Below are 26,281 nucleotides of genomic sequence, written 5' to 3'. Positions count from 1 at the left end.
CTTCCTCTGATTTAAAATATAAGCTAAATTTTGTTGAAAATGCTTGATTTTTTTTATAAGATAACATTCACTTCTACTTAAGTATTTAATGAGTTTTTTTAATTTTACCCTTATATATTCTCTTTCCTCTTTGATTCATTTATTATATCTTTTACTTATTCTCTTTATTAATAAGGGCATATTTGAGAAAAAAATATATGCCTTACATATTTATTATTTTAAACTAATTTTAATTATTTTTTTATAAACATAAATAGATAAAGTGTAGCTTATATTTTGAACAAGAAGAAGTAATTATAAATAATATCATTCATTTCTTTTACAGATGGAAACTTGCATCTAATTCCATAATATTAATACATGTAACAAAAAATAGATTTGATATTTTTTGACCAAATGAAATATACTTGATATTCACGCCTTTATAATGAATTAGTAATTGGGCCCCTAGTTATTTAGTTTATAGGATTCATGAATATGGATAATCAACAAATTACATTTTTTTAGTTGTTAGTTGAATACTGTAATTAATGTGGATGCGAAGAAGATTCATTTTCCTTCTCACAACCGCGTTGCCAATTCATTTCATTAAATATCATTGCATTAACGGAGTATTAATTACTTATTAATTGATGGTATTAATTTCTTAATCAAAATTATTTAAAAAACTTAATTTTACTTGTACATTTATTTCCTTTTCTTCTTCTTTTTTTTTTAATTATTATTATTATAACGGCCCGTGTACATTTATTAGCGTATATAACTCCCATAACATATGAACAATTCATGCGTCTCTCTCTCAGTCTCTCTATCCTTTTCTCTCTCCGAATCTCTCTTTCTTTCTCTCTTCCTCGGCTTCTCCTTCTGAGGGCGAAGTTGCTCCGTGAAAGTTATGATGGCTGCCGACGTAAGTTCTCTGGTTCGTGTTCTTGCTGGTGGTGGGTACAAGGACGACAAGCACCGGACGGTGGGAAATGAATCGAATAGTGAGAGATCTCCGGTTCTGATTACTCGGGACTTGCTTGGCGGGTCCTCTAAATCTGTTGTTGAATCTCAGGAATTGGACCTCGACTTGCAAGTACCTAGTGGCTGGGAGAAGCGCCTAGACCTCAAGGTTTCGTTTAATTCATTTCCTGTTTGTTTCTTGTGGAAGCTAATTTGGTCGGTGTCGTGGTTTCCGGGAATTTTATAGCCTCTTTGTAAATGTTACAAGTTCTTTTTCCTTCTGAAGGAATTTATCCTTGGAATTTTCGGCTGTTAAAATTTCGTTGATATTTTTCTTGCTAATCTCGTTTTCACTGTTCTGCTGTTCTTTGTAATCCAAAACCATGACTTCTGTTTTTAACCTATTAAAACCTATTTTTTGTTTGTTACGAGTATTTGATTGATTCAGAGGGTCATTGATTTGTTTTGACGGCCTTCTGAATTGTCACTGAGAAATTGCAGGGAACTAAGGATCTGATAGTTTGGAAAAACTTATAGACTATATGTACTTAAAATTTTGTCCCTTCTAATATCACTGCAGGCCGCCAATAAATAAATTTCTTTCGGTTCTTGTAGCCCTCTGATCTGAACGTTTATTCTGCTATGATATGATTTTCTAGCTTTTGGATTTATCATGGCATGATGAATATATTGTGCTAAAGGATTTTCCATGATTCAGTCTTATGGAAATTCTCTAATAAAAGCGTTTTAATATCTCTGCTCGTTGGTTTTGTGCAAATGAGTTCTTGCCTCCTTTTGCTTTCCATTGGTTTTGTGATGTGTCTGTACTGATGTTTGCCACTGATTTCAGTCGGGGAAAGTCTATATTCAACGGTGCAACTCTTTAAGCCAATCAGCGTCAGAACACAAACTCAATTCGAGTCCTTCGGGTCCAAAACTTCAGGACCTAAACAGCCCTCCTTCTCCATCAAAACTATCTCTGAACCTATTTGATGATAAAAGCTTAGACTTGAAGTTGTTCTCTTCTTCATTGCCATCAACCAATTACCAAAGTGTATGCACCCTTGACAAGGTGAAATCAGCCCTGGAAAGAGCAGAGAAAGAGCCTATGAAGAAACGAACGACAGCTTCATTCTGGAAATCTTCGGCCTTGTCGTCGCCATCGCCTTCATATTCGTCTTCATCCTCTTCCATGAGAGAAACCCAGGAAGAAGAAAGTGAAGAGAAGTTGTCATCTCCACTTGCAGCAGGGTGTCCTGGTTGCTTATCATACGTTTTGATAATGAAGAACAATCCCAGGTGTCCTAGGTGTAACTCTGTTGTTCCTTTTCCATCCATGAAGAAACCTAGGATTGACCTCAATATCTCAATTTGAGAGGGGATTCTGGATTATTAGTGATTGCTTCTTTCATAATTTTGTAAATGATAGATAAGTTTAGGCTGTTCAAGGATAGGGATTCTGTTCCCAGAATATTACCCGGGGTTTATGTATATTGCAAAATTATTGCTATTTTGCTAACAAAGCTAATAGAAAAATTTCCAATTTCTACAATGCTATCCTCCGTGAGAAATTCTATTTCGGTGTGTCCAGAATAAATGCTCAGTTTTTCATCAATTGAATGGTCCTATGTAAAATGCTCCGCATGTCTAATCCTAAACAGTATCAACAATGTTACAAATTTGTGCTTGGCATCCTGGAAATTTCTTGAGTTTGAGGATTTCATGATAAAGTTATTAAGTGTAGCAGACATCTGGCTTTAGCTGCTACAAAATCCAATTGGTTAAATCCAAAAGTTGTTTTTGACCAAAAATAAAAAATAAAAAAAATCCAAGAGTTGTTACCAATAATTGGTGGGGTACTCACAAGCACATGAGCAAGAACACTGAGGTACTTGTTTTTCTCTGTAGATTTACAGGGTTTAGTAAAACTGATGATGATGATGCTTCAGCCACTGCAAATAAAAAAGATAGAGAAAATATACATAGAGAGAGAGAGGGAGGGAGAGGGAATTGACAGTAAACGTATGGCTGATTAGGTGCAACATGTGACTGTGATTTGTCTAGAATTTCCCATACCAAAGGATCATCTTTGGCACTTTGTAAATAGTAAAATCCCTCGGAGCCGGACATACAGTTGGCTTATCCAAAACAGAATGAAAAATTGATGGAATAACAATAATACAATGCACTGGCTAGTAGTAGTACTAGTACATTTCATTTTGAAGGACTTTGCAAGTTGCAGCAGCATTTAAATCTTTTACATAAGATAGTTCCTTCATTAACTACTACTGGTTCATTTTCCTTTTCAGCAACAGAAAATCTCACCATAATTTCTTCATGAAGCTTCAGTGACTTGTTTTTTGGTCCCCCAGACTTGAGCATTATTATTGGACCCAAATCATTTTAACTTGTCCATCCTAATCTGCAGGCAAAATGCATTCAAAAGTCATAATCCTTTGAAAGTTTCCACTTACCCCTTCCCATTTTCAAAGTTAAACATGGTCAATATTTTAGTTGGCATTTGGCATTATTAAGAGGGATTTCTATGAGAAATGCCAATTAAGTCAAACATAAAAATGTCTATTTTTGTGGGAGAGATAGAGACCACCCAAAATAAAGTTATTTATTGAGTTGTTTGATCAGAATATAATTACTCATCTGATCCTATTTATAAATTATGTTTAACATTTTGTATTCATAGAATAAGTTCAATAAGACACGAAGCATTGGCAACAAAGAAACTGAAAGATGAATCATATTAGTATGCTAAGTTATGAAAGATGGTCATTTACAATATTTTTATCAAAGACCACAAATGAATAAGCAACAAGATTTGAAAACCTTAGAATTGTAATTAATTTGAGCATGGAAATTTCAGAAGGAGTCCTTAAATTAGCCATGAACTAACATTGATGGTTGAACTACTATACTGTCCAACAATAGTTTGTTGGGCAGCATGATAGCCCATGAAAATCACACACATTGATGGCAACATTAAGCAAATTCAGGTTAGGCTTTATAAATGCAAGATGGTGGGTCCTTCTACCCCTCACAATAAATAGGGCCCCCTTCCCATCTTTGTAATAAAAATCAGCTAGTTATGCTGTCATTAATAAATACTCCATCCTCCCCTTTTTTTATAAAATGTTTTCATCATTTTTCCTTCTACTCATATAATAAAGCTTACAATTAAGATACATTCTGGGGGGAAAAAAGCTTTCATTGAAGAGAAGCAAATTAATGCAAGGCTTTCATAAAAATTCTCACAGAATAAGACGGAAATTTTCATTTTGTATATGTCAAATTATAAATTAATAAATTAGTAGCATTTTGTCACATAGAAAGAGGAACAAAAGCATTAATTAATTGTACAGATGAAAAAAAAAATTGAGATAATATATCAGGAGAACTAGATAAAAATTTCAAATAAAAAAAATTAATTACTAATAAGTCCCATTTACTTGTCAATTTATAATATTTACATGTTATCCTTGACATTTTGCAAAGGATGTGATAATTATAGTAATTAAATTCCTTGCCTTATACCTGTTTGTTATTATTGTCCAGTTAACATGCCACCCCTTTTCAAGTGGATGATGAATGCAAGCTATTATATATAGTTTAATGTTATAAATAATTTCACATCAGATTGCGAGACGACCACCTAGCAAATTTGATTTTATAATCTGTCTTCACATTTGAATAAATAAGACAATTTGATACTATAGTTGGTTGGAAGGTATTTGAATATTTTAAATGCTTTTAAGCTAATCTCTCTTTGTGTGTAACTTGATCGGTCAAAATTAGGCTATCTACCTTGCGATTATAAAATTCAAAAATTAAAAAAGAAGAGTTCACTCATTAAATCTATATATCTTAAAACGAAAAAAATACATAGTAATTAACAATTCTTTGAGTAACTGACCTGATCCTTAATATAAGAGCTATTTAACTAATTTGAATAGATTAAGAAAGTTTGTTAAGTTAGTTATTTGTAATAATTAGGTGGTGTCTTTTCTAAAATACCCTTACTAGTTACATGTATTAACTATAACTACCATTTGATAGAATCTTTAATATGTACAATTACTATAAGAATTATTTTTAAAAAATTAGATAAATATGATAGACAAAATAGATTGGGATCTTAAATTTAAGATCAAATTAAAAATCAATATGTCTCTTGTATTAAGGACTGGGAATAGTATTAAGGTGCCTTACATTTTATGCTAGCTAGAGGGAGTAGCAAATTAACCGATCAAGTTCACAATATTGTAGAGATTAGTATATTGAAATTTTTTTTTTGGTTATCCACTCGATCACTTTACTGAATGTTATGGCATGCATAAGATAATTAAAAGGAGAAAGTGATGTGCAAAAAATGTTGGTGTATCGTATAAATGAGTGAAAAGAGCAGCCACCTACACTTTTTATTGTTGAAGTGATGATGACATACGTGCGTGAGGTGAGGTTTCATGGATGCATGAAACTGAAATTAAAGGCCATTTACTATCCCAATTCATTAATATCCCAAACCAACACTATTTAATGGCCAATTTACTTTCCATCATAATACTCTTTAAGGCTCCTCACCTAACCTCTCTTCAACTCATCACTTTGATGTTTATTCTCTCAATTCTCTCACCAGTTGCATCACCCTCTATTAATTTATCAACTAAAATTCATGTTTTCATTCAATACACTTGTCCAGTCTTTAACGTGAGAGGTATTAAATTAATCTGTTTAGACAAATTAATTAATTATGACAAATGTGATTTAATCTCTCAAAAATATAATTAGATAACGCTAGCTTATACATCAATTTATAAGTTAGAAAAACTAATTTAAAAAAATGATAAATATAAGAGGTCTTATACTTAAAACTAGAACCAATCCTCTAATTAGTTTCTATATTTAGGATTAGAGCGGCATTTAATTCACTCCTTTTTATTGATAAAAATTAATTATTTGTTCATATCTATATACCTCTCCTTGTTATTAGTTGATGTCATCACCATAAATTTTGTGAATTTTCCATAATATCCTTCATTATCTCTTATTATATATGACCTACCATGTTGCTTAAAAATGAGCTGGGCATTTATGACACTAATAATTATCACTATTAACATTCTGTAATAGTTTTCTTCTCTCAGATATTATTGATCACCCAATTTAACTACGAAAATTTGTACTAATGTTATAATGAATCCTCTACTAAACATATTAGAGAATATTATCAATATTATTTTAGGATATGTATATTTATATAACCAATCCTCTAGCAACAATCCATTTCTTGTCATTTTTAATTAGGATACAATCTTGTTCATTCCCTTTTCAATGTGGTGGGACTCTTAGGGTATCACCAACATTATTATAACAGATAAAAATTTTTAGATATGACTAACATCAATTTATTATTATTCACCAAGTTAATTGTTGGTACTTTTCGGTGGCTATTTATTAAGATTTGAAAATTTTTGCCAACTGGGGTTTGTCATAAATGTTTAATTTGACAATTATTTGTCAAGAAGGTTCAAAGAAATCAATGTACAGTACGCAAGACAGACTGATGAAGTTTAAACTTTTAAACTCCATAAGACCATAAGCAACCGACCTTCTTCTTCAATTTCTCATTAATTAATCATGACTTTGCTATGCTTTCCACTTTGAATTTTTGCGAACACTTTTTCTTTTCTTAATAGTTTTCCCCACAAAGCTTACGCAAAAGTTGAATTATTCTATACTTATCTTGCATTAATTTGTTTTTTATTTGTGTAATTTGGATTTAATTATGTGTAGAATTTTACATTGATTATCGAGCATCTAATATAACTCCTTTTTTTTTAAATCCGGGCTTGAAAATAATTATAAAAAAAATCACGAGCTGAGTTATAATACGGTTAATAATTAAAAAAAACGTAGTGAGAGAAAAAAATGAGTATTTAGACACGTAGGATTTGATATTTCCCTCATTAATCATGGCACAACTAAATTGAATGAGATTCCAAGTTTATATTATGAATTTGTTTACTTTTCAACTCTATATGTGAATCACGGAAGCACAGAGAATTGAGATAATTAAGTGAAGCCATCAAACAATTAATGAGGATGTCACTTTCTTTAGGAGCTGTCATCTAGAATATAGTTGTACTTTTCTCCCATCTCTATTTATCTATCCTGATTTAAATTTAAATTTTGTTTCTAAATATATGATATTTCCCAAATTTTAATGCATAGTTATTACATATTTTCAATAACACTCCCGTTACATGAAGGATATAAAACAAAAATAGTTAAAATTTAAAATAACATGATATCAGATAGAAGATAAAGCTGAAAAAGAAAAATAATACTTATATAATGCATGGATTTTATTTTCTCATTGATTTGTGTTTTTGTTTCCTTATAAAAGTAAGCAGGGAAGTATTATTATGGTCTTTTATATCATGCATAAGTCATTAAATTATTTTCTTAACAAATTATCTCAATTCAAAGTCTATATAATTTTTTTTTTGTATTTTGAGGTGTATTCTTTCTATTCTATTTATAAGTCATTTTCACTATGTTTAACAAAATTAAAAAAAATCTTAAACTCCAATATAAATTAAATTCATTGTCTTAAATATAGGTAAATTTTAAAAAAAAATTAATAGCCTACCAATCTCTCTTTAATTCTGATGACCCGATTAAAAGAGTCTTATAATAAAAATAAAAAAGGGTACATGATTTAAGAATGTCCTAGTTAGGTTATAGTTGGATGGGCGGCTACATAAAAATTCAATGGGAATTAAATTCGATTGAGACTTTCTATTAACGACTTTCATGTACGTTATTTTTCAAAAGCAGTATTGCCACATTTAACCAAATATATGTCACGTTTCAAATGCTACGTAAAGCATAGGATTTTACTTATTATATTAAAAAACCAATTCATGGTCAAGCAGAGAAGAATGGCATTATACATCGTACTCTATATATAATTATGCCAGTGTCGGACCTCCTCATATTCAATCATGATATTATATGTACTGTCTGTAAATTAATTTGAATATGTCAACCCTTCAATAAAAATATCACTATACTACCTCCGATCCTTAATATAAGACTCCGTTTGACTTTTAGTTTGATTCTAATTATAAGATCTCAATCCATTTTGTCTCTCATATTTATGCATTTTTTCCAAGATAATCATTCTAATAATGATAGTTCTAGCCAATACACTTAATTAGCAAAGATATTTTAGGAATGACAACACTTATTTATTACAAATAACTAATCTAACTTAATTCCTTAATCTCCTCAAATTAGTCAACTGGGTCTTATAATTAGGACTGGAGGTAGTATTTAATTAATTTAAGTATATTAAAGAAGTAAAATAAATTAGTTAATTATAACAAATATAATATAATCTCCTTAAAATATCATATGTAACGTTAAATTATATATCAGTCTTGAAGAAGAAGGAGGTGAATTATTAATCAGAAAAATAATAAATATAGGGGAGATAGAATAAATTATGGTTTTATATATGTTCATGAGCAAATTCAATTATCAACTAGCTCATGTTTTAGGAAGTTGAGGGAATGTTTTGGAAAAAAGGTAAGTTAGACTTAAGATGATGTTATATAATTAGGTTACTGATTCGTTCACACCGATACAAATTATCGTTGGCATATTATGATTTTCTTATAGCAATAGTGATCTTATCTCAATTTATATGTCGATGAGGACTGACTCAATATTATTATGAAGAATACATGACTGAATTAGGATAAAATATACTACATCTAGTCTTTAATATAAGAGTTAGTTAGTTAATTCGACTATATTAAAAAATTAGTTAAGTTAGCTATTTGTAATAAATAATTATTGTTTTTTTTAAAATACCCTTACTAATCATGCATATTGACCAAAATTTTTAATATATATAACTATTAAAAGAACTACCTTAAAAAAATATGAGACATAAAATGTTTTTGAGTTTTATATTTAGAATCAAATTTAGGGGGTATTTGGCAACCCTCAAAAGTACTTCTAAAAAGCATTTTTTCACAAAACAAAACAAACTCCTCTATATATTTACTTCGTAAACTGTAAAAATATTTTTAAAACTCTGATTTAGTTTTCATTCAAATAGTCTTTTAACGCGAAACTTACAAAACAAAAATAACATGATATAGCATTCATTTTATGTGTTGTTAGCTTCATAGCTGTATAAATGGCTCAGCACAGAGTTAGTACTTAGTACAACATGGGGCCGTCACTGCCCTTAATGTTTTTGCCCTTATTTTAATTTTTAATACTTATAAACAAAAATAATTTGAAAAAAAAGAGAAAAAATAAAAACACTGTCGTCCTCATATTTCCCAATGGATATTTTCTTCAATGCTTTATATCTCTTCAATGGTTTCCTCAATGTCAACCAATAATGGAGGCTACTCATTGGTTTGGTCTAATGATATTAAATGTACGGGCATTTCATTAAAAATGTTAGGCTTGCTTTTACATGTATGTCTGGCGTCAAATTTTCGAGCAGGGAGATATATATATTTATTGAAATAGATAACAATTTAAAATTTGTTCGATTTTTAATTAGTTCATCGTATCATGAGATATTGATAAAATTTAAATTTAAATGGATTTATGCAATTTATTATTATATTGGTGAAATTTATAATATTTGATACATAGTTGAGGAGGAAAAAAAATGATATTTGCTACACACACACATAATTAGTTGGGAATGGTTAGGTTAGGGAGAAATGGAACATGTGGTTTATGGCTAGAAAACGATTATAAGTTCAATTTGTAGATATTGCTTGTTTTGTTAGGTCTGCTTGATAGGGATTGACCAACGCCTTCATGCTGTGTAATTTAATTCTTTAATTTTTCATATGATAATCTCATAATTAATTGTGGAGAGAGGGAGAGATGGTTTCTCATATACTCCCTCCGATCCTATACATAAATTTTAAATAACCGAGACACGTTTAATGAACTAGTAATTAAAATTAGTTAAAAATAATAAATAGATTAGAAATGTAATTTTTTTAAAAAAATTTTCTTATTTATTAAGAGAGTAAACGAGAGTCAATTAACAAAAAAAAATGATGAAAGAGAATATATCAAAATAATATTAATATGAAAGAGAGAGTACTAAATACAATCAGCTAAAGACAAAATAATAAGAAGAAAAGTAATTAATACTTAGACAAACTAAAAAATAAAACTTATATTTTGAACCAAACCTATTTCTAAAAGTGAAGCTGACATATAGAAATGGAAGGAGTAATGAAATTTAAGGAATGTATTTGTATTTAATTTTTTACTCCGAAGACATGAGCAGTTTCTTTAAAAAAAAAAAAAAACAAAGATATTGATTTACGAAGACTCTTTACATTTATACAAATTCAAATTTAAGATTATATTTTTTCGATTTAGCGGACAAGTACGGAGCCTGATTAATAGCAACCAATTGCACATCTTGTACTACTAAGCTGCCAAATGATCGGCACTCCAACATCATATTTAAGCGGCTATAATCAAAGCTTTTTCCACTAGGATTATGCTGGTTATTTATTAGAATATTTTACTCAAACATTAAAAAACTAAAGATTACTAAATAGCGACTTACAAATAGTAACAAATTTTTGTTGAAAACTTTTATTTGGTATTTAATAATTTCTAATTTTTTTCTTATTTTTTCCGGAAAAAAAAGATTGAAAGTGAAATTTAGCCGTGTACTCAATAAAAAATGAGAGGAGGGCAATAAATGCAGAGCGGGAAGGGGTCAAGGGAAGCAACAAGATTAGGTGAGAATCTAAAAAATAGGAAAATATAATGAGAAAAAAAAGGGAGTTAATTCCAAAGATGCAAATGTTGAATAATAGAAAGGCGTGTGACCCGCCATTAATGAAGCATTTATCACAGTGGGTCCCCCCCTCATTAATGTCTCACTTTTCTTCTCTCATACGCTGTTCCTCTCCATTTCTCTCATCTTGGCCTCATTTATCTTCAGTCTTCTTAAATTCATCACGTGTGCCTCTTTTTTTTTAAAAATAAAATTAAAGTAACTTAGGTAAAAAATTATAAAAATATAAGAAGAAAATACGTAACAAATCAAAATCCAAATTCCTTCTATGAGATGTGTTTATATTTAGTATTTAATAGTATATTAAATATAATTATTTTCAATAGAAAAATACTTATATTTGACAAAAAAAAATGACGTTGGAGGCAAAAAAACGACCTTACCAAAAAAATTTTTAGTTTAGTAATGTTGGCAAAAAGAAAAGAAAAGAGGAATTAACCTCTCATAACATAATAAAATATTTACATTTTCGTTAGAATAGGCAGTCACATTTAATATGGAATTGTTTTTGTAAAAAAAACAAAAGATATTTATACAAATGAGAAGAAAAAGACCTCAATATGTATCTCAATCACTTGTAGCCTTAATTTTTTTTATTTGGTCAAAACATTTGCTGCCTTAATGAATCAATTGGGTTTTGTATTTTCAAGAAATTTTACTTATGCATATTGCTATTTATGCCAACCCATCTCTGACCAAAATGATCTCTAAATGGCTCGCATATTACACTATTTTCAAACTTTCTTTCATATGTTGTAATTTTCATGTTCTGTAATTATAAATCGAGTAAATTACAGCAAAACGAATGAGTTATAGGAAATTTAAGGGGAAAAAATTGCAGGTAACTTTTCCATAAAATGTGTCCATACATAAAATTAATATATTAATGTATGCTTAATATTATTAATATTTCGTACCAAAGAAGTAAGATTAATATAAATTATGTTATTTATAATCCATAAATAACACAACCCATTTTCTCCATTTCATATAATGAATCGGAAAACATGTCTATTTTAATGTCTATTTTCCCCGTAGTGTATCACGATGGATTTCATCCTCCTTTTTTTGGGGCCCAGAACTGTCCCTTTAACATCCAATATCTAATGTCTGGTTTTTGTGGGCCTTTATATCTTATTTGGGCATAAACGTCAAAAAGTGGGCTTAAGCCCAGTAAAATGGAAGCCCGGGTGAGAGATTTTTTTCCCCCCAAAAATAAAAAGAGATAGAGAGAGAGAGAGTAGGGAAATTAGAGCTGGCATGCTGCTGCTTTCTTTCTTTCCTTCCGCCTTTTGGGACAACGGTTAAACCTTAGCAAAACCTCTGAGCTAAGAGCTTTGCTTGTTCTTCGGTCTTGTTGATGGGGAAGAAGCAGAAGGTGATTCTGCCGCCGGACCTCCCTCCGGAGCTCTCGGAGGACGAAATTGAAGTTTCCGATGAAGACCTGGATTTCGTTCGGGAGAACCGCGACTATGCTGGCTTGATTTCAACCTTGGACACCCAGTCCATTACCAAGTTCGTATCTACCCCCTTTCGATGACTTCATCGTCCTATGTAATGTTTTGATGCAATTTCACTAGCAACAGGCTAGTTTGATGTATGATGAGTCTAAGTCTTGGAACTTGATATAACTAAATCTCTGAATGCTGAAGGAAATGAGATATTATAAGTCCCCAACTAAGGAATAAGTTTATAAAATTACTTGGGCGCAGAGAAATGTGTCTAGACTAGATGTCACTGATAGGGGTGTGATTAGTCAGAAAGTTTCAAGTTTTGTCACAATTTATAAATTGGAGAAGTTGCTTAATACGTCAATCAAAAGGTCCGGCCAATAAACTTTATGCCAGTACTGATAAGTTTGCTTGTCGTACCACTTTTAGCAGCCGTCACATAGTAGCGGGTAAAATCCCCCCCCCCCCCAAAGCTCCGTTTTCTTTTGTTTTGTTTTTAGGTTAAGGTGTCTGGTATCATTACTTACATTTTGGTTTTCTATTATGTACTTTTAATTTGAATCAAAAGTGGAAATCTGGTGTGATCGTCATCTTAGCATGGTTATATAAGGCGGAAATATCTGCTGTCACTCAAACTTACTACGTTGTTATTGTGAGTTCTGCGTGATTGAATAACTTAGGCTGACTATCTTTAAAATCTAGACATGTGACTCGAGTTGCTGATGCCAAAGAGGATGACTTGGAGGCCCTTTATGAGAAACGCATGAGAAAAAATGCTCTGAAGAAAGAAACAGAGGAAACTAGTCTTCAAGTTGATCGTGTAGATGCTCTTCCAGTGAAGACCTTGGATGGAAAACTCTACTACCGAACGGGTCTCTTTCTTCTTTTACTTCAAACTTTTCCATTGTGAATGCCTGATCCCTCGATCTTTTATGAAAGCGCTCTATTAATTAGTTGTTCTCATCACATTCTGTAGTTTCAAAGGCAGAAAATGGTTCAGCTGAAGTGGAAATTGGAGGTGATAATGATGATGGTAATGCGGATAAAGGTTTAGTGAAGCTAAGTAAGGCTGAAAGGAGAGCTAAACTCAAGAAAATAAAGAAAGACGCAAAGAAGCAAGGGAAAGAAGTGGCTAACGCAGAGGTGCAGCCAGCACCACAAGCAGCAGTACTGGTACTGTATTAATTTATGTCACATTTGAAGTTCCCTTGGACCGGATTGACAAAAGTTTTTTTTTTTTCCTTTTGATGGTTCACAAGCCCGCTTTGATCTAGGCCGCCTGATATTATGTTGATTTGCTAGTACCATGTCTTGAAAGCTATTTCCTCCCTTTATTTGCAAACATTTGATTGCTTTGTGTTTGTTTGAATCATGTGCCACATGCTTGTTCCCTATGATGGATTCCATTTGATGGAAATGCAAATTCTTTACATATTGCACAATTGAGGCTTTCAGTCAGCTGATGATTTTGCATGTATTTGTTATTTGTATTTGTGCCGCCTAGAGAAGGTCTTCCCTTTCAAGGCATTAATGCAATATTTGGTATGCAGAAAAGTCTTTTTTGAAAAGGAAATGGGAAAGTGCGCCGCCTTATAATAGAAAGAAATCATAAAGCAACGCACTTTCCTATTTCCTTTCCAGAAAACACTTTTCTGTGTACCAAACATTGCCTAAGGCTTTTCCCACATTGATCCTGTTTTATAGCATTCAATAGTTTTGTCCAATAAAGTGAAGTTATACATTTTTTCCTCACTTCCTATTGGTTGCAATCTTTTGTATTATCCCCTTGAACTGCATCATATGTGATAGGGTTACAGATTACTGAATTAGAAACTTGGGACTCAATATTCTGTGTAATTTTCAGCAGATTCTCTGTTTTTTGTTTAGGCCGAGGTAAAACAAGATCTTACTGCTGAGGAGGCATTTGAAAATAAGAAACTTAAGCTTGCAGAGCTTGGAAACGCCTTGCTCACAGACCCAGAATCTAATATCAAGTTGCTGAAAGAGATGGTTCAAATCTCTAAAGAAAATGATCAGAGCATTGTTAAACTTGGACTGCTATCACTCTTGGCTGTTTTCAAAGACATTATTCCTGGGTATGCCTGATAATTTCATCACATATTCCATATTTTATGCATTATCATATCAGTATAACCCGCATTCAGTTTACTTCCTCACTCTGGTTAATTTTATTTACTTTTTTCTTAATTTACTTCTACCTTTATGCATTTTACAGTTATCGTATTAGACTGCCCACCGAAAAGGAATTAGAAATGAAGGTTTCAAAAACTGTCAGAAAGATGCGTTATTATGAGTCCACTCTTCTTTCAGCATACAAGGTTTGTGCTCATGTCAGATAAATACTGTATTCTGTACTATTAACTGATAACTAATTCTGGGGACATAAAATTTTTCTTTCACCATCTAGTTGTTATTCTTAAATGACTTTGGTGCTTGAAATGGTGTCTGCTGTCCTATTCTTATGCCTACCTCTGCTGCTGGCCATATTTTTTGTAATATTATTTAGGATCACTATAAAATGTGAACATTGTTAGTTATTATTAAAAATTTGTTTATGATGGATTGACATAGTAAATGAACATGTTATGTCACTAAGATGATTTGTTTCTGGTCCTTCCTATTTTTCACATTTTGTCAGGCATACCTCCAAAGGCTGATAGACCTAGAACACGAGCCCTTATTCCAGCATGTTGCAGTTCGTTGTATTTGTGCGTTGCTTGATGCAAATCCCCATTTCAACTTTCGTGAAATCTTGTTGGCCACTGTTGTCAGAAACATAAGTTCTACAAGTGATGCTATAAGGTTCAGTACTATTTTTGTTTTATTTATTATGCATTATATTAAGCTTTTCCAAAATTCTATGGAATTGCATTGGCATTATCAATAAAGGATATTTATTATTGCCTTTAAAATTTTAAGCTGAACAGTTCATCTTCACTAAATTTGCAAAGGGAACTATACTGCCATGAGATGAAACGTCATAACTAAAATTCTTGTATCATTTGTCTCTATTTTTCCCCCCTTTATTCTAATTAGCATAGCAGTTGAAAGAAGCTATTTGTCCTATCCATGATATTTGTCTCTATGGTTTTAAACCGTTTGATTTAATTATAAATAAAAGGTTTTATAGAGCAGGAGACTGCTGGCCTCAGAGAAGCAACCTTCCCCAGGAAACATTGGCCAAGTAAATATACCATCAGGTCATTAATATAGGACATAAGAAGGATAGTAATTATCTTGTGTTTGTTTCACAGTTAATTCCTTGAGATGAAAGCAGTATCGGGAAGTTTAATAAAGGCCTCGAACTATCCCATAAAGCTGTAATCATTGAAAACATTTACATGTTCAATGTGTTTTTCTATTGGCAGTAATTTTACATTATACATGCATAGAAAAAATATTTCAAATGTATAAGATAATTTAAGTTTAGTTTTGATAAAGCAGAAGAAGAACTCGAGTAAAAAGTTAGATATTAGATTTATCAAAAATCATGTTCCATGTGCAATTTTTTATGAGCCCTCCCTCGCTGTCCCAATTCTTAGCGATTCTATATAACTGAAGTGACCCCTGAATGTTGTAGGAAATAATTTCTATTGGGTATCATGAATTTTCTTGCTTAGAGAATGAACTCGTTTTTGGTATCTGTTTGTTCTTTTTTTTTTTTTTTTTAAAAAAAGAATTTCTGGGTTTGTTTGCATTGTATATTGCCATTTATGTGGCTAATTAAATTTCATTTGCATGATTAACAGAAAACTCTGTTGTTCTACAATTAAGTCACTATTTACAAATGGGGGTAAACATGGTGGTGAAGCTACTGTAGAGGCTGTTCGGTTGATTGCTGATCAAGTTAAAGCTAATAATTGCCAACTACATCCTGAATCCATTGAGGTTATAGTTCCCACCTATTCCCTTTTTTTTTTTTTTTTTGGTTGGTGTCTTCACTTGGTTGATTTTCTGCTTTGCTGATCAAGTTGCTATTGCATTCTATATGGTCAAAAATTTTATTGGGTTAAACCCATTTTCAGGGAGAGTTTTACCTCTGGCATTTAGTCGTTTGATATCTTTTTGATCTTTTTCTGTTTGTTCATTATTTTGAATCCTTCTCCAGGTTTTCCTGTCTCTTTCATTTGATGAGGATCTAAGGAAGTCTGAAAAGACAGATAATGATCATAAAGCGAGAAACAAGAAAAATAAGAAAAGAAAAAATGTGGATGCACCAAATCAGCTGCAACAGAACGAAAGAAAGAAAAGTAAGCAGGAATTGATATCAAAGATGAGAGAGGAGGTATTTTTCATCCTCAAGAATGACCTACTTTTGATTGCTCTGGCTAAGCATATCCTTGATTTATGTTAATAGAGCAATGCTTTTTGTAGGTTGAAGCTGATTACAAGGCTGCATCTTTTACACCAGATGTTATGGAGCAGAGACAAATGCAATCTGAAACACTCTCTGCAGTGTTTGAGACATATTTTCGTGTTTTAAAGCACACAATGGAGTCCACAGCTGTGAGGTTTGTTCATATAACTTGTATTTTGTGTTTCATTGAGGCTTTGATATCATATGGATGTGAATCTTTCTGTTTCTGTCTAGGATATTGATGATCTCTGCTCTTTTTTTGGCTTAGACCCGAGGCAAATTCCGGGACATTATCTGATACAATTGGATCCCACTCATTGCTTGCTCCATGTCTAAAAGGACTGGGAAAATTTTCGCATCTGATTGACCTTGATTTCATGAATGATCTTTTGATCCATCTGAAAAAGCTTGCTTCTAGTGGTAGCAACTCAGGCAACGGTTCTGAGAAGTCTCCTAAATGTTTGACTGTATCTGAGCGTCTCCAATGCTGCATTGTTGCTTTTAAAGTGATGAGGAACAATCTTGACGCCTTGAATGTTGATTTACAAGACTTCTTTGTCCATCTTTACAATCTTTTACTTGAATACAGGCCAGGAAGGTTTGCCCGAATGCCAATCTCCCAAAATTCACTGTTGTAATGGTTAATATTTTCCCATTTCTAGATATTGCCAGGACATGCAGGATAGAGCGTTTACGTCAGTGGCCTAATATAATTTGCGTGGAAAATTAATTAATACTTCATTGTGTATATTATGCATGATAGTACACGCTTTATTCATGTGCCTTCAAAGGAATCATGGTAACATAAAGGAGTATTTGGACCGGTCAACTTCTTTTCACAGCATTAGCAAATTCTTCTGCCTTGTTCAGTGTTTAAATCTTTCTGGGTTTCTTTTCTCTTATATGAAACAGAGATCAAGGAGAGGTGTTAGCAGAAGCGTTGAAGATAATGTTGTGTGAAGATAAGCAGCATGACATGCAAAAGACTGCTGCATTTATAAAACGTTTGGCTACAATTTCATTGTGTTTCGGATCTCCAGAGTCCATGGCTGGTATGTTTTTGTTGTCTTTAACCCCATGAAACACATGAACTGGCACAAATACATTACTTAATTCACGAAGAACCAGAAGTGTGACATCTCGTTATCCTTCTGAATTTTTTCAGCCTTAGTCACAGTGAAGCATCTCCTTCAGAAGAACGTAAAGTGCAGAAATCTGTTGGAAAATGACACTGGAGGAGGCTCTATTGCAGGCACGATTCCGGTAAGCTTCTTAATTTTATCTGTTATTTGTTGGCACTTACGAGGATACTCTTATGGAACACATTTTTGGAGAAGTGAAAGACGGACGTGTTATTAAAAGGAAGTTGTAATGCAGTTATATGACTTCTACCAAGGGAACCTTCCTTGTTTGTAGATTCTAGATTTTGGCTGTATCTTACTGTTGACTGTTGCATTATTCTTCTTTAAGTATCTTTTATTCGTATCTTATTTCTGGAAGAAACTGGATATGGATTTCATGGGCAAAGGCTATTGATGTTAAAACGCAAGACTTTGTGAATTCCATTTTATAATCCTTTTTAGCCAAGACCATCATAATCCTCAGTTCCTTTTTTTTTTTTTTTAATGCTAGTGCTATTATCACCGACCATGTTGCTGTGTTTTGCAGAAATATCAACCAAATTCCACAGACCCCAGTTTAAGTGGCGCTCTCGCCTCAGTATTGTGGGACCTCAATCTTCTATCCAAGCATTATCATCCAGCTATATCCACAATTGCCTCTGGCATTTCAACCATGAGTACCGCTCATAACCAAGTTTTTCTCTCCAACATTTCTCCTCAACAAGCTTTCAAGGACATGTCCCTTGAACAAGAACAAGTTTCACCACAAACTGGCAGCGTAAAGCTAAATAGCAAGAGGAAAAGAGCAAATGGAGCCCCCCCATCCCCTTCAATTGGATCTACAGCAGATTCAAGTCCATTTGATGAGGATGAGCTAAGGAAGAAACTTGCTTCTCATTTTATGCTTCTACACGACATTAAGGAGAATGAAAGGTTGAGAAGGGGGTTGGAGAAGACTACGCTGTCTCTTGAGCTTTATAAACAGTACAAGAAACAAAAGAAGCAAGGATCAAAGACTAAAAGCAAAGCTTAGTGGCGCATCTTGAATATATTCTCTGAGAATTTTGTAACGTTTGTTCTCATTCATTGGCTCCATATTATTAATTTTCCATAGGTCTTTTTTGGAAGTCACGGTTCCAAAGTTTTGTGTGGGAATTTATTGACCGGCCGGTGTAATATAGATCAGTTCGCATCATTAGCTGAGGGAAAGGTACGCTTCTTTTGTGGGAATCGGACGGCACATTCCCTACCATCATTTAATTGTTAACTATTATCATTTTTATTTTATATTGAAACTGCTTATTTTGAAGAGCTTCTCTTTGCCAAGGAGTGCCATCTTATTGAAAGGGGCTGTGAATATTTAAATATGAGATCTTTAATTTGAGTCCTGTAAACAGAAAGAATGTCTTCGAAAAACGAACATAACACAAATTGTACTGGATCTCAAACAATTGTGTGCGCTACTAGTTTAGTAACCCAGGTTTGCAGTGCCGTGCTTTAGGAAAATAATACTACCTCCGGTCTTTATATAAGACCCGTTTGACTTTTTGTTTGGTCCTAATTATAAGACCCCAATCTATTTTTTCTCTCATATTTATATATTTTTTTCCAAGATAGTCCTTCTAATAATGATAGTTCTAGCCAATACACTTAATTAGCAAGGATATTTAGGAATGACAACACTTATTTATTACAAATAACTAACTTAACTTACTTCCTTAATCTCCTCAAATAAGTCAACTGGGTCTTATAATTAGGACCGGAGGTAGTATAATATAATGCTCAATCCCCTTCTTGTCAATTAATTTTAAAAAAATGGATATGCAGAATCATTTAAAAAAAAACATTTGAATATCCTAAAGAACTACCCTGTGTGTTTACCCATCGAGCACCACACTCGGTTTATCCATGGAATAGTACACTCACTACAACATTAATGAATATTCCTCTCGTTATGTTTACAAGTCACTTTTAACATATTTTATGTAAACTAAGAAAAACTTTAAATTCTATTAACTCTACATTAAAATTCAATAATTTTCTAAATTTATTCCTATTTAATATATATTATATATCTCATAAAAACAATATCAATATAAGAATAAATAAAGGGTAAAATTATATATTTATAGGAAAAATTTTGCTCTTCACTTCATAAATATGATCAAAAAATTTCTTCTCTACCTTATAAATAGGAACTAGAGGAGCAGCGGAAACATGAGCAGGGAGAAATAATTTTACGAGAATCAGGCCTTGCCGATTTGCTTGATTAAATCGGTCCTATGTCTAACTCGGCCATAACTCAGCCCAATCAATGGGCCAATTGGTCAAATTAGTCATGTTTTATTTATCAAGTATTACGGCCTCTTTTTAACTGCATATTATTTTCCTTTGAATTTAAATGACAATTTTTATTAAAAAAAAATGACAATCGTATGCCGGAAAAAATGCTCATTTTTATGACTATAGATAATCATTTAGTTTTATATTAAGCATACATTATTTAAAATATACTACCTCTTGTCCTTAATATACGACTTTTTTATTTTTATTTTAGTCCTAAATATAAAACCCCAATCCACTTTATCTCTCATATTTATCTATTTTTTTTAAAGATAACTCTTCTAATAATAATAGTTATAATCAATACATTTAATTAACAAGGATATTTTAAGAAAGATAACACTTATTTATTATAAATAACTAACTTAACTTATTTCATTAATCTCCTCAAATTAATCAATTAACTCTTATATTTAAGAGCGGAGGTAGTATTAATTTACTCGTACCCTGTTCAACTACAATTTTAAACTCTAGCCTTACTATTAAACTGAGTCGGTGCTTAGACTGGCATAACGGCCAACCCAATTTTCTTAAACCCTATGAATTCCCTATGTTATTTTAAGCACTTTTTTTTCTTTAAAAAAAAAAAAAAGATTCTATATTTACGCGCACCTATCATAAAATTCCAAAGGTAGACAACGAGCTGTTCATGTCCCTCCAGGCAAAAATAGAGAGGTGTTCGAGATATGAAATCTACTAAACTAGATGAACAATATATAGCAGAGCTTATAGTCAAAATCTTTAATGCTAGAACCAAAGATATAGCATCATGGAGTTCAATCTACAATTTCACCTTCCTCTTCAGATTCTTCAAATTCTCCATCAGGACATTCCTCTTGCGGATTGACTTGCTCTATACAGTCATTTTCATTATCATCACAATCTCCATCTTCAATAACATCACCGCGTTTGTCATTTATCAAGTTCACAAGGTCTTGATCACCACCTTCAGGACCATTTTCTTTGACCATAACAGATGGATATCTAAGTGGCTTGTCAGGCCATTCTTGGAAAAAGGAATTCATTACCATGAACCTGAAAGCCTGAAATAAATGGCTCTTATCCCTCTTTATATCTGCACTCAATAGTTTTTGCAACAAAGTTGGACTTCTCTTGTCTGATGAAGGGTCTGGCGCCACATCTTTGTTTGCAAATTTCTGCTTCTTGGAATACCTACCTTTTCTGTCTGTTCTTTTGTCAAACTTGTTTTTGAATTTTCTTTTGTTAGAGGAATTCCTTTTCTCTCCACCCTCAAAACCCTTTGTTCTAGAATCCTTCAGATAGTAAGATGGTATTTCAGCAACTTCAACCCCTAACTCAGCTTGCTTTGCTAAAATCTCCTTGAGCTGCCACAAACAAAAATTTAATATATTACCAACGAGTTCAAATACTACTTAGGAACCAGGAAAAGATATGTCTATTTTCACTTTGATTTCATGCTAGAAATGGAGAAAAGCCAAACCAAGGGAGCGTTAGCTACAAAACAATTCAGTTGAACCACACTATTAAATTTGGAAATATCATTTCCCTGGAATATTGTCTTCAGGTGAAAAAGCTCGACTCTTCTGGGAAAAGGGATCTTCATTTGCAAATTTTATGATCCACAGTTGATGCCTCAGATTAATATCTTCTGGTTTTCGGTGTAAAAATTGTTTCTCTGTTCATATGAATCAGGTAACATAGCTAATCTTTAACAATTAGGCATGTCAACTGGGAAGGACTCGCGAAATCACAAACTTCTAGGTTAGTCGCTGAATGTGAGACCAATAATGTAAATGTAAAAGAGCACCAATAATTTGCGCATATAACTATGAAACAATATACCTCTCTTCGGAAAACCTCCCTATCAGTGACCTTCAATGCACTTTGTTGCTCCTTCTGCTTCTGCAGGTAGTATTTCAAATCTTAGACAACAGCTTTCGATAAATAAATTGAAATAAATAAAGAAGTTCATTTAACCTTTTGAATGTTGCCTTTGGTAGGGTAGTTCTTCTTCCTTGCTTCACGCCACTGCTGGATTTCTTGGTCAGTGTATATCACTGACAAAGATCTAACAATTTGAGAAACAACCCAACATTGATCAGATACAAAATCAAGGTTCGAGAGTCAGATGATGTTAATAGAAAATGATGTGTCATACACTAAGAAACACAATGTTTTAGAAAGTTGTTGAAAGAGAAAATGAAGTTGTCAAACCAAGAGAGAAAGCAGACTTGATTTCTAATCTTTAAATTTGTTCCCAAAAGAGAACAAATATTTTTCATCTTCTATAGGAAATGAAGGCATCTGAAATCTTAAAATATACTGCCAACATCAAGAATGGTCTAAACCTTATTGATTGACTAGATATTGGAATGAAAAATTTTATTCGATTTCAGGACTTGATATGTAGCTTTTCAAGCTTGTGGACAGATTCAAATGGTAGTTAGAGAGCATAATATAATAGACAGTGAACTTATATGTAACGTGCAAGCATAAAAATTTTGATTTGGTGGTTCTGCAGATGAATATAAATTAAAAAGACTGGCAACAACTACCTTTTCAGTTCCTTGTTCTGTTCCTTATAGTTAGAGCCAGAATTTCCCACCTTCTCATTGTTGAACCCTGTTTGTTCAACCAATATTAAGTTAATTGTTCATACTAATAGCACCCTTGGAACACGAAGGACTAAAAACCAATCATAAATTCAGCACATCATATAAAACCACAGCTTAAGTGACCGTCTTTAGTTTTTTAATATAACTTTCAAATTTCCGCTCCATTATTGACATTGAATAATTGTTGAAATTTGATGAAAAGCAAACAACAAATTGATAAAGTAATTACAGAAGAATACAGGGGAAGTTGGAGTCTTACAACCTGTAGCAGAGCTATATTTGCAAGGCTCTGCATGCAGCATGGCAACATAGCAGGCTATTAACAACCATCTCAAAGCAAAATAGGCATTTGCCTTTGTAAGAAGGTAAAGAAATTCAAACCTTTGGGCCGATGTTCTTTTGGAGTCCCAAATTTCTTCTTTCCTTTGTTGATATCATGAAACTTGGACTTTTGAAACCTACATCAAAGGGATGTAGATTTTCGTTTGGTCAAATGATGCATATCATCATGTGTAAACAAAATAAATTAAGAGGAATGAAAGAAGACAGCTGCGTACCCTCCTTGAAATCTCCCTCGATTTGGATTATTTTTTAAGTTTTTGCTCAGTGAACCTTTCCAATTAGGGTTTGGAGCATTAGCTTTGACATTGTTCATAGGATTTGCCTGCAATAATCAGATTCATACTAAAAACAATAGCCACCACTATTTTACTATAGTACATGCGGCTGAGCAGAATATATGACTGGAAAAAAGTGGTGATTATTGTATTTAATAGAGAGAAAGAGGCTACCTGAGAATTTGAAAATGCAGGTTGGGAGTGTTTTGCATGCAGTTGCTTCAAACCATTAGGATTAGGTGGTGCCCGAGTGTTCCCCTCCAACTGCTGAGATGCAAAAGGCGATGATGTGAAAGCATTTGTTTTTCCAGGTGAGAACATGTTTTTCTCATTCTGGTTAAACTGTGGCCTAACCTGGTTTCCAGGCACATGATTTAATGGCAGATTTGCGGAACAAAATGGATTTTGAGGAACCATAGCCTGAGGCACTTGGTTTCCAGGCACATTATTTAACTGCATAGGTGCAGAAGAAAATGGAGTTTGAGGAATCATAGCTTGAGGCACTTGGTTTGGAAAGCTGCACATAGGATGGGAACCTGGAGGCATACCATATGGAATAACTTGAGCTGGGTTTGAGACCTGCATAGGTAACTGTTGATTCATATTTTGCAGGGGCAACGGAGCACAAAATTGTCCATTTTGCATATTCATGTTATTTTGCTGAAGCAAACTCGCAATATTTTGTGCTAAAATATGCCCCTGGGCCTGAGACAAATTAAATTGACCTCCATTCACCATGTTTTGTCCCTGAGCGGGAAACAGTGGATTGCAATTCATATTGCCAACACCATTCTGCTGACCAAGCAAGGTCAAATGAGGTGGAACCAGCTGATTGTTTTGCAATGGATGAAAATTATTAGCAGCTTGCATGAAAGGAAGTGGATTGACCATTGGCTGCATATTGGTCATAAAGGGATTCATGTTTTGGAGGATTCCTGCACCCAATGGAGGGCGGGTTTGTATGCCCAGATTATTGTTTGGCAAGGGAAGCTGTTGCTGGTTACCGTTAGTCATGAGACCAGATTGACCTATGGATCTTGTATTGTCAAAGCATGACAGGAACAGAAACTCAGAACTCTTACACCTCAAAGTCCAGAGGGAATTGCAGAGGCACAAAATGTTTTATGTTTGGAAGATATAACCTGTACATTGACAGAGCATTGTTCTGGTTAAAAAATTTACTTATCAACACAAACAAGTGTGTGCACGCACGCACAAGGGAAAGAGATAACTTACCAGATGTAATTGAGGACATAATGAGAAAAATCATGGTGTTGCAAGGGAAAGAAAGCTCTAGAACCAAGGGTGAGCTACCAATGGACCTATATGAAGATCATCATGTAAAGTTCAGCCTAAACACGTACTCAGTAATCCTGAAAAGCAAGAAGATCAGCTCAGTTAGAGCAACTTAATAAAACTTCAGAGAAAATAAGAAAGCCTGACTGTGAGAAATTGATTAACAAATTAAAAACAAATGGCATAAGCATGTTGTTGTTGAAAAATCAAGCAAGGAAACCATAACTTGGCCACAAATACAAAAGTTATTCCCCAAATTTTCAACTCAATTTACGTTAAAGGATGCTGTCGCTACAAAATCAGAGGCATAACAAGCTCAAGCAAATAAGCAAAACCCATCATTAAGTGTTTATTTCATAAAGTGGCCAATAAAAAATGACACATCAACACTTAAAACCATCGCACCCCAATAAGAACAGGACCAAGATCCAAAATTGACAGACCCCGCAAATTCATGGACAGCATTCTGAAAAATGAATTTCATGAACATATGCTGAATGTAAACCCAGCGTGTGCATTCACACACATATATAATAGCTTCCTACCCCATGCACAGCAGCAAGAGTGACAAGGTTGCTTTATAATTGTCAATAACGTTGGGAATAACCCATAAGATATGTAAGGCCAAAGAAACAAACTTGAAAATGTGTACAACTGCTCCAATACGATACACTAAAGAACAGCAGGAACATCAGGATTTGCAGAAATATTTACAGTAGAGTGTCACAACTTATTTCCAATTAGTTAATCAACTCTGAAGAGAGAATTTATAGAACTTAGGAGAATTGCAATTATAATGACTAAAAAGTAGCTCCTCAGTTGTTATAGGGACTTTTGGTAATTATTTTCCTTCTTGGGACCTCATAGCAATTCTTCTTGGATCTTATTCAGACTCACTTATACCTCACCTTGAAATCTAACACCTCAAACGGAATAACCGGGGCCGGGCGGAGGATTCTATACCAAAAAGCATGAACTTCTTTCATCATTAATGGATTCACACATAGAAAGCAACCTATTTACTATAAAAACTCCAGTCAACAAAGCCGGGTCAGCAATGCAGCTCTCTCCCTCCCTTTCTCCAATATTTCAACTCTCTTCCGGCCGTTTCGTTTCATTCTTATGAAGCCTTCATAGAGAGGACAAGAGAAGAAACCCACAATGATCCCTGATGCTGCTAAGCTCAGGGTTTTACATATTACTGTATGCTTAAAATGTAATCCAGTAGTAACAAATACATGAACAAAACCTCAGACAATACCTTTTGAGCTTTCCTTTATTTCCTTGAACAAGACTAAAAGAAGCATCATCTGTGAGTAGGATGGCATGGAGTGAGAAGAAGAAATAAAAAAGACGAGACTTTGTGATGTTTTACCTGATTCTGTGAGTTTGCTTCCCTTGCTGTGGCGAGGCGAGCTCCTGAGGCATAAACCCTCCGTATTTTGGTTTCGTGGCAGCTCGGGGAAAAAAGATCCCGTAGTGGATGGTCTTCCTGGAGTTTCCCAAAGAATTAATTTTGGACCGTTAGATTTAATGAATGGCCCGGCACGTTAAAAATAAAAATTGTCTTCTAAATAAAAGGCGAGCTTGAACTAACGGAATTGAATCCATAAAAAAGAATTAGTTCCTCACAAAACGTGAAAAATCAAAATTTGA

The 26,281-nt window shown here is 33.2% G+C and overlaps 3 protein-coding genes across 4 annotated transcripts; 2 read left to right on the top strand and 1 right to left on the bottom strand.

The window, feature by feature from the left end:
* The first annotated feature begins 809 nt into the window (after positions 1-809).
* On the top strand, positions 810-2,502 carry LOC114754903 (uncharacterized). Its single transcript, XM_028943751.1, has 2 exons — positions 810-1,114; positions 1,796-2,502. The coding sequence occupies exons 1-2, from the start codon at positions 893-895 to the stop codon at positions 2,318-2,320; spliced, it is 747 nt and encodes a 248-aa protein (XP_028799584.1). The 5' UTR covers positions 810-892; the 3' UTR covers positions 2,321-2,502.
* Positions 2,503-12,101: 9,599 nt separating this feature from the next.
* Positions 12,102-19,081, top strand: LOC114754904 (nucleolar complex protein 3 homolog). The gene is made up of 13 exons (XM_028943752.1): positions 12,102-12,337; positions 12,976-13,145; positions 13,250-13,446; positions 14,161-14,369; positions 14,510-14,612; positions 14,933-15,096; positions 16,044-16,182; positions 16,403-16,579; positions 16,669-16,805; positions 16,920-17,249; positions 17,564-17,703; positions 17,817-17,914; positions 18,320-19,081. Exons 1-13 carry the CDS (start codon positions 12,183-12,185, stop codon positions 18,803-18,805), a joined length of 2,505 nt encoding a protein of 834 aa, XP_028799585.1. The 5' UTR covers positions 12,102-12,182; the 3' UTR covers positions 18,806-19,081.
* A 1,666-nt stretch (positions 19,082-20,747) lies between these two features.
* On the bottom strand, positions 20,748-26,061 carry LOC114754902 (uncharacterized). 2 transcript variants are annotated; one of them, XM_028943750.1, is made up of 9 exons: positions 26,001-26,061; positions 24,566-24,702; positions 23,504-24,471; positions 23,270-23,376; positions 23,094-23,170; positions 22,653-22,719; positions 22,075-22,165; positions 21,940-21,999; positions 20,748-21,461 (listed from the first exon to the last, which is right to left on the bottom strand). In XM_028943750.1, the coding sequence occupies exons 3-9, from the start codon at positions 24,341-24,343 to the stop codon at positions 20,892-20,894; spliced, it is 1,812 nt and encodes a 603-aa protein (XP_028799583.1). In that variant the 5' UTR covers positions 24,344-24,471; positions 24,566-24,702; positions 26,001-26,061; the 3' UTR covers positions 20,748-20,891. The 2 variants fall into 2 exon arrangements, with proteins under 2 accessions (XP_028799583.1, XP_028799582.1); XM_028943749.1 differs by lacking the exon at positions 26,001-26,061 and adding an exon at positions 25,887-25,971.
* Positions 26,062-26,281: the final 220 nt, after the last annotated feature.

The sequence above is a fragment of the Neltuma alba genome, unplaced genomic scaffold (assembly GCF_004799145.2).
Source record: "Neltuma alba isolate B1F8T4 unplaced genomic scaffold, ASM479914v2 tig00010224_pilon, whole genome shotgun sequence".
Taxonomy (NCBI): domain Eukaryota; kingdom Viridiplantae; phylum Streptophyta; class Magnoliopsida; order Fabales; family Fabaceae; genus Neltuma; species Neltuma alba.
This window is presented reverse-complemented; position numbering and strand designations above follow the sequence as displayed.

Bases quoted from the DNA above. Each gene is read 5' to 3' on its own strand.
- LOC114754902 (XM_028943750.1), bottom strand. From the start codon at position 24,343: ATGACTAACGGTAACCAGCAACAGCTTCCCTTGCCAAACAATAATCTG. The intron at 22,166-22,652 runs GTAGTTGTTGCC...TCAAATTGTTAG, and splicing joins CAGAACAAGGAACTGAAAAG to ATCTTTGTCAGTGATATACA. The intron at 22,000-22,074 runs GTTAAATGAACT...TACTACCTGCAG, and splicing joins CCAAAGGCAACATTCAAAAG to AAGCAGAAGGAGCAACAAAG.
- LOC114754903 (XM_028943751.1), top strand. From the start codon at position 893: ATGATGGCTGCCGACGTAAGTTCTCTGGTTCGTGTTCTTGCTGGTGGT. The intron at 1,115-1,795 runs GTTTCGTTTAAT...CACTGATTTCAG, and splicing joins AGAAGCGCCTAGACCTCAAG to TCGGGGAAAGTCTATATTCA.
- LOC114754904 (XM_028943752.1), top strand. From the start codon at position 12,183: ATGGGGAAGAAGCAGAAGGTGATTCTGCCGCCGGACCTCCCTCCGGAG. The intron at 13,447-14,160 runs GTACTGTATTAA...TTTTTTGTTTAG, and splicing joins CACCACAAGCAGCAGTACTG to GCCGAGGTAAAACAAGATCT. The intron at 17,250-17,563 runs GTTTGCCCGAAT...TATATGAAACAG, and splicing joins CTTGAATACAGGCCAGGAAG to AGATCAAGGAGAGGTGTTAG.